Source organism: Elgaria multicarinata, chromosome 2 (assembly GCF_023053635.1).
Source record: "Elgaria multicarinata webbii isolate HBS135686 ecotype San Diego chromosome 2, rElgMul1.1.pri, whole genome shotgun sequence".
NCBI lineage: Eukaryota > Metazoa > Chordata > Lepidosauria > Squamata > Anguidae > Elgaria > Elgaria multicarinata.
The window spans coordinates 65,323,279-65,331,680 of record NC_086172.1 but is presented as its reverse complement, the minus strand read 5'-3'; the positions used below and the strand labels follow the sequence as shown (position 1 = coordinate 65,331,680).

Genomic DNA, 8,402 nt, shown 5'->3' with positions numbered 1-8,402 from the left:
TCTTTTTTCCCCTCTCTCGTTTTAAACCGTCCACCTCCTCCTCCTCCTCCTCCTCCTCTCCACCACCTCCTGGAAAAGTGGGGTGGGGGAATCGAGAGAAAAGACAGCGATCCCCGGAGCTGGCGGCTGACTATGGAAGAGCAGACGGACAGTCCAAGTCAGCGTGAGTCTGCTCCAACTCCGTCCGGCAACCACCACCACCACCACCATCACCACCACCACCACCACCACAGTAACAGCAGCAGCAGTAACGGCGGCAGCAGCAGCAGCGATGGAGAGAGCGTTCCGGTGTCGCCCAGCAGCCACGCTCCCTTGTCGCCGGCCGCGCCTTGCCTCGTGCCTCTGCCCCACCACCCGCACCACCATCACCATCATCCCCAGCAGCAGCAGGCGCCTCCGCCTCCCCAGCAGCAGCAGCAGCAGCAGCGACCGCCGCCGCCGCCGCCGCCACCGCCGCCCCAGCAGCAACAACAACAGCCGCAGCAGCAGCAGCAGCAGCAGCAGCATCGCACCACCAACTTTTTCATCGACAACATCCTGAGGCCGGACTTTGGCTGCAAGAAAGAGCAGCTCTTGATCCTCGCCGGGACTGCGGGAGGAGGAGGAGGAGGAGGTGGCGGCGGCGGCGGCGGCGGCGGCGGCCGGGATAGAGACCTAGACCGCGCGGCCAGCTCAGGTAGAGAAAATGTCAACCCTCTGCTCGGCAGGCCCCCCAACCCGGCCTCCTCTCTCCTTAGCGCGGATTCGCACGGGAACCCCGAGCGCTCCTCCACGGCCTCCAAGGCGAGCCCCGCCACGGCGGCAGCAGCGGTAGGGACGGCCAAGCCCCCCTCCTCCACCTCCTCCTCCTCCTCTTCCTCCTCTTCCTCCTCCTCCTCCTCCTGCTCGGAAGGGAGTGGAACTAACCCGGCGAAGTATGGGGAGCACGCCAACCCCGCCATCCTCCTCATGGGCTCCAATAATGGAGGAGCCGTTGCCAAGAGCGATGGTCAACAGCCGCTGGTTTGGCCGGCCTGGGTTTACTGCACTAGGTATTCAGACAGACCGTCCTCGGGTAAGAATTCCGCTTCCGTGCCTTCAGAATTCCCCCCTCCCCTCCCCTCCCCTCCCCTGTCTTCTATGAGAATATGCTTGCTTCGTGCTGCTTAGACTATCGGATCATCCGAGGAAACGACAGCCTCCCCCCTCCCCCTCCCCCTCCCCACCCCAGGCCTGCGACCTTACCCTCAGTTACTCTGGAGCAACTCCCCGCCTCTCCCACTCTGGCATCGGGGGTGGGGGTGGGGGGCTTGCTTCCGAGTAAACATGCTTCGCATCGGGGCGCGGCAGGTCACAGTGGGTTGTATTCCATGTAAGTCCTACTCAGAGTAGACCCGTTGATATGCTTGGGACGGCAGGCAGCCCATAACCGTGGGACAGAACCAGCGAATACAACCCAGTGGGTTCAGTGTCAGGAAAGGGTGGTCGAGCCTTTTTTTAATGTTTCTTTTTCTTTTTCTTCCTCGCCCAAATCCGAAGGCATATGCTGGGTAATGCGGAGGGGGGGGGGGATGGGATGTGGCCTAAGAGAGTGTGCGTTGCAGCCTCGCCTAGGAGATGCTTTTGTTGAATTGATTAGATCTCGCTGCCTCCTTCCCAAACACCCCCCCTCGAAATTTTACAGGGCTTTCTCTAAGGTTTTGTTTTGTTTTGTTAATTTTTAAGGCGCGCGCGCGCGCGTATGTGTGTGTTTAGACTTACTGGCCAACTTTTTCTTTTCCCGATGCTGGCTTCCTAAACTACCATTTTATGGCCATTTACCCGGGATTGACTTCCCCGTAAACAGACGCAAGGTCAGGCGGGCCATCTCCATCTTGGTCCTTAAAGCACGGCCTGGGAAGAAGCTCAGGCCGGCTGAAGTCAATGGGTTGTTGTCAGCAGGCGAAGTGTGGTGGCGGCAGGCGAGGACCGAGAAAGGTGCGGGCGGTTTGTCGCTTTCCTCCCAGGTCCGTGTGTGTGTTCTAATCTACGAAACATATAAATGCACTTTCTCAATATCTTTTTGAATTAATGGCGTTCGTATATTTTAAAAGGAAGGCTTTGGCCTTCCGATATCGGGCTAGAGGGAGAATTATTGCCTTATACGTGGCAGCATAGGTGCAGACGGTAGTATTTTGATGAATATTTATTATTGTTTGCTACTGAGGAATTATGGGGTGGATGAGACACATGTTGCGTGTGATGGATGTATTTGTGAAGGAACTAGCGGGAGGCAAGGCCCGGAAAAAAGAAGAGGAACGGGATAGTTGTGGGGGGGTGGGTGGGAGGGGAGAGAGAGAGAGAGAGAGGGAGAGAGAGGGAGAGAGAGGGGGGGGACTTCTCTGCAAAGCAAACAGAGGCCTCCTCGCAGTGCAGGAGAAAAATCCAGGCCCCTGGGCCTTCTCTTCCGTCTTCTGGTTGTCCTTTAGCCCAGAGCATTTAGGGGATTTCCCCCGTGGGCAACATGCATGCGGCTGGTAAAAGCACCCCCTTCCCTCCCTCCCCACCCCGAGCTTTTGGGGTGAGAAACGTGCTCCTACCCAGCACCCCTCCCCAAATAAAGGCCAGAAACTGGCTGCTTCTTGCAAATGTTCGATTTGCATGGCAAAGCTGCATGCAACGAATTCCGGGGAAAGGAAGCAGAGCTAGGAACGTGGGAGGCGAGGGGCTCCCTCTCCGAATCCCTCGCCAGCCCAGCGTGTGGAAGGAGAGTCAAGCTAAGCAGCCGCTCCGGGTCAGCGCCAGGGAAGGCGTCCGAAGAGACGGGCGCGATCGCCCGCGGCGCGCCCCTTCGCTCGCATCCGCTTCGGCGGCTGAACCACCCGGTGCCGGAGATGGCGGCTGCTGGGAGGCTTGGGCGTCGCTCCGCGTCCCGGGGCTCCTTCGGCTCGCTCGCTCCGTTCTTCTGCCGCTCGGGTCTCGCGGCTCTTTATGAACTCCTCTCGGCCGACGATTGATCAGTGCGCCGCTATCAGCGGCAGCCATCTCGATCACGCCGCTATTGACACATCCCGGCTCCTGGAAACTCAGAAAAGCCACTTTGATTGACTAAACGGATTGATTGAGTGATTGAGCTGTCAGCCCTACCTTCCGCGGCCAAGCGCAATGATTTTATTACTCCTTTCCCAGGGCCCAATGCCTGGCACAGCTTGGCGGGGGCGGGCGGCGGGTTTTGTTTTTTGAAGCGGGGGGGGGGGGAAGAAATGCGTTTCCCTCCACAAAGGAAGCACCTTCGGTCTTTGGGCGGCCAAGCCCTGGACCTGGGTTGACCAATGCTGCCCCTCGGTGTGGGGTTAAAGGTGGCCTTCTCCAGCCTGTAGGCCCCACATCCTCCCCTGGACTCACCTTCCCTGTGTGTGTGCGCGTGTGCAAAAATAAAAAAGTGGGGGGAGTCTAGAGAGAATAGTATTCAGCCCCATCACATCTGGCCTTCTTCCTCCAAGAGAGCTGGTCCGTTCTTAGAACGTGTTGGTTTTACTATCCATTGAAAACGGTCTGAGCAGGGATCTTCACCCATTAGCCAAACGCAACATACATTCATATATTTATATAGAGGGAGATGGAGGGATGTTTCTAGGAAATAGTATTAGAAAATTTGTAATTCTTGCTGTCCGTGTTTGTAAATGAGAAGAAAGAATGTGAGATTCATAGAACTGCCTATATTTTACCCCAAAGTCACACACGCTTCCATGAAGGCGCGTGCACACATGCGCGTATACACATACATACAAGCACAAAGATTTCTTGTTCAGGTAGTTTCTCTTGAAACAAGCCCGTTGCCTCAGTTTGGGGCCTGCTTCTGTCAGGAGGTTTTTCTCCATGGGCTCTTCTTTGAGCGTCCAGCCCCTGGAGAGAGTAGAAAGGAGAATAAATATAAATCTGAAAGCGAGGAGTGTCCGGTTGCTATCCCATTCTATTTTAAAGACTGTCCCTCTTTTTTTTTTTTTTAAAAAAAAATACTTTAAAAAATATTTAATGGCGGAACCTCTCTCTCTCTCAGTGTTGGGACTTTCTTTTGGACTCTTCTTCACTATATGCAATGGTGTGGTGGTGATGATTTATTTATTTATTTATTTTGAGGCGGGGTGAGGGGAAGAGAAATCCTACTCATGTATGATTTTTTTTTTAAAAAAAAAATCCGATCCGTGTTTCCCTTCTTAATATCGTGTGTGTGTGTGTGTGTGTGTGTGTATCCAACCAAGCAAAACAAGAAGGTTTTCGAAAGGGCACGTTCCGTCTGAACGTCAACAACTATACAAGGAGACGTCTAGGTTTGTCCAACACGTGGGCTTTATTGATTCGGGAAACACGAGTGGGCTGCTGATATTTACTGTCCCCGTGCTCTGTTGATATAAACAAACTGCTGTAGCGGCAATCCGATTTCCGTGTCTGCTATATTATTTTCAATTTCCACACCCCCTTAACGGGGGGGACACGACGACACCCAAATAGAAAGAGTGGGAAGTATATAACATAATTTGTGACAGTAACCGAGATCCCACCAAAGCTATGGAGGTGGGCTTGGATTCGAGTACGACCAGAAGGGCTACCCTTAGCGGAAGCCTGAGGATTTTTATTTTATTTTGTTTTAGCATCTTATTAAAAAAAAACATAACTCTTCGGTTGAAAGAAAATAAGAAAAGAAAGAAAGACCTAAGACAAAGATGGGGTATTTAGAGGTATCGTTTGTGCCAACTCTCTCTAAGTAGAGACGGCTTCTGGACATCCTAGTTTCCCACCTTTACTCCTGCCGTTGGAAATATATTTATCCGAGGCATTTGTGGATATATTTATCCGAGGCAACTCCAGGTTGCTATCCTAGACTCAAGGAAATCTTTCCAGGTGTGCGAGGTGTGTGTGTGTGTTTGAAGAGGACATTCTTTGCGGGAAGCGTGACAGACTCCTAAAACGTTGCAGAGTAGCATCGAGACCAAAATGTCGTCTTATGAGGCACCAGTAATCAGGCAATTGGCGTTTTGATGAGCTGGCAATAGGGGTTAGTGAGATCCCCAGAATAAGAATCGAGAGACAGAGTAGCGGTGGCAGAGAGAGAGGTGCTAACCCTTCGGCACCTATGCAAACCGATTTTTTAATATAAAATATGAGCGCCTTGTCTAAATCTTGCTCGTTATATTTACCTCATTTTAGTTCCTGTTTTCCTTGATCAAAATATTAAAGTTTAAGGAACAAAGCTTGCTTATTTAGGGGCGCCCTTGGTTTAACATGGAGGAATAAAGTCTCTCTCTCTCTCTCTCTCTCTCTCTCTCTCTCTCTCTCTCTCTCTCTCTGTGAAAATAGATTTAAACATCCACGTGTCGTCGTCGACCCCCCCCCCCCGCAGAAATACGTAGGCACCTGAGGGAGAACGGTGGATGTAATAACTTTCTCATGTGTGTTCTCGTAGTGCAGTTTGTCCTTTCCCCACCTGCTCTTCAACAACAACAAAAAGCACTTCGCAAACCACTGGTGTTTATTTTGGATTCACTCTTAATTCTGTCTACCTCGATATTTATTATCTTAAAATTCAGTGGGAACTTCTTGTTGCGTATTTTGAAAAATGGCTTTATATTGATGTATATTGAAGATTAATGACGTTGGGGCAGGTTTCCTTGGGGTGCTGCCTGACATAGCTCATTTAACTCTTGCAGCGCTGGCAATGCAGCGCCTCTAATCTTTGGATGGTGTTGTGTTGTTTTTGGAAAGCTAGGAATCCTCCAAGTTCCCTGTGAATATAAACTACTTTTAGGGCAAAAGGGAAACCACGTTCCCTAAAGCAACTACCTCTAAAAAATATTTCTCTGCCCCCTCCCCGCACAACTTTCTCTAGTTAATTATTACTTTCCTGAATGCACAACTAATGTATATGTATATGCATATATACATATGTATATGCCATATGTATATGGCATATGTATATGCATATATATATATATATATATATATATATATATGTTTGATAATATCAGTTAAGAAGCTTTGCCTTTAAGAGAGAAGACTTGGCGGTTATAGGTGTCTTTTAAGGGGAAGAGGGTTTGGTAATTCGTGGACAAAACATGAGGAAGGCTTCCACACACATACATATACGGCAAACATTATACTTCCGCGAATTTCTAGAAGCATCTCGTTTGTGAAATCTACATGAACAGATTGATCTGTCAATCTGTCTATCTATTATCTATCTATCACCATATATAGATAGATAGAGAGAGAGAGAGAGAGAGAGAGAGAGAGATCAACAGAGAACAGCCTTAGATCTGGTATGTAAACTATTGAGTTTGGGCCCAGTCAGGAGAAGTCAGTAGGTAAATTCGTGTGAATGAGCACAACACAGAGAAGTTTTCCTTGGTTTAACTTATTTTCCCTTTGTTGTTGTTGTTTTTTCTTTCTTGAACAGGTCTTTTTTTCTTTTTTCTTTTTCCTTTCCTTTCCTCTACTTTTTTTGGGTACTTTTCCTGGCGGGATACTACCGCAAGCCAGCTGAAGTTGGCGATGCCGTGTAATTATGCACTCTTATTTGAGACTAAGGCCTGTATTTACAAATGTGGGATTCACTTCCCGGTAAACGGTTCTAGGAGAGCGAGGGGGGCGGGCACCCACGTTTTAACAGTGTGGGGCTGGATTGGAAGGGGAAGGTGCAGTGATCCAAGGAGATCGGTTCATTTGCAACTCTGTCTGCCAACCCCCTCCCCCTTTACGGATGCCAGATGTCCCCTTTTGAAAGGGGCGCCCCCCATTTATTCTCAAGTAAGAACTCCCTCCCCCATATTCCCAAACACGGCACCCCACGGATCGTCCGGACTTACTCCTAAAACCAGAACTTCGCAGTTGCATCCAGATCTCACTTGTGGCTGTTGGGTTTCTTTGGGATTTGGTTTAGGTTGGTTTGGAATATTTCTCATCTAGCAACGCTCTTCCCCCCCTCCCCTCTCTCTTGTCCTTACCCCGTCCCCTCTGTGTGTGTGTGTGTGTGTGTGTGTGTGTGTGTGTGCGTGCGTGTGTGTGTGTTTCTCTCCCCCACCCCACCCCCTTCTGCTTGTAGGTCCCCGCACGAGGAAGCTGAAGAAGAAAAAGAACGAGAAAGAAGACAAGAGGCCCCGGACCGCTTTCACCGCGGAGCAACTCCAAAGACTCAAGGCGGAGTTCCAGGCGAACCGCTACATCACCGAGCAGAGGCGGCAGACTTTGGCCCAGGAGCTCAGCCTCAACGAATCGCAGATCAAGATCTGGTTCCAGAATAAGCGGGCCAAAATCAAGAAGGCCACCGGCATCAAGAACGGCCTCGCCCTTCACCTTATGGCGCAGGGACTCTATAACCATTCCACCACCACCGTGCAAGACAAAGAAGACAGCGAATGAGCTTCGGCTCCCACAGACCTTGGGCTTTTTTTGTTTTTTGTTTTTGTTTTTTGTTTTTTTTTAAAAAAAATCTTAACCTTATTATTATTATTATAATAATTATTATAATATTATGAACCTGATCGCCAGGGAAGACAAAGAATAACCATACAAAAGACAGAGAGAAAGAGAGAGAGAGAGAGAGGGAGGGGACAGTTTGGGGGGGAAATAAAATAAAAACAAAGGACATCTTTACTGCAGTGACACATTTGAGGGGGATTTAGAAGGGTGCTATTTAAAAGAAAAGAAAATCGAATTTATTGTCTATTCATAGTTATAAGGATTCCGTTTAAAAAAAAAAATCCGAACACTTACAAAAAAATAATAATCTATATAGCCAAACATCGTATGATCTTGTATATATTTAATTTCAGGTAAGGAAAAACAAATGATAATGTGTAGCGTTTTTCTTCTTCTTTTTTCTATTCGCTCAACCTTCGAGCGGCCTCACCTCCTCCGGCCTTTCGTCTTCCTTTTCCCTTGTTGGTTTTCTTAATTATGAATCTCGCCCTGGCACCACCCTTTCAGCCTCTTGGTTTTGAAGTGTCTGTCTGGCTCTTTCTGACTTTGCTTTCCACCCCCTTCCCGTGCGTTCTTGTGTGTGCCTTTACCTATCTTTATTTTGTGCGCGTGCGTTGGTTTCTTTCTCCGAGTAAGAACAATAATATGACCCACAGACTGCGAGACAGAACCCCTTGCTGCAAGCCAAAGATTTTTTTCTTCTGTTCAGAATTCTGTAGTCTGAAATAAAGTGTAGATTGTGTTCAGGATCTATGTCAATGCTGTAATTCTTGTCCCCTCTCCCCACACGTTTAATATATTCAGCTATGAACACACCTGATGCTTCTTACCCTATATATTTTCTCAATCTATGTGGCAAATGTTCCTTCCCTTTACAAAGAAGGAAGCAATCAATATTTCATTGGAAAAAATCTTATTTTCCTCGCAGATTCGCGCTCCACCCCCCTCCCTACCATTCGGAGGGACGG

General features: G+C 49.0%; 1 protein-coding gene across 1 annotated transcript in view; it reads left to right on the top strand.

The window, feature by feature from the left end:
* EN1 (engrailed homeobox 1) overlaps positions 1-7,417 on the top strand; it is a 7,775-nt gene extending 358 nt beyond the window's left edge. Inside the window, exons 2-3 of the mRNA XM_063118640.1 lie at positions 1-1,054; positions 7,058-7,417. The exon at positions 1-1,054 is cut by the window's left edge and continues 35 nt beyond it. Coding sequence (XP_062974710.1) covers positions 1-1,054; positions 7,058-7,374 — 1,371 coding nt within the window. The 3' untranslated portion in view covers positions 7,375-7,417. The remainder of the gene's footprint in view (positions 1,055-7,057) is intronic.
* The last annotated feature ends 985 nt before the right edge of the window (positions 7,418-8,402 follow it).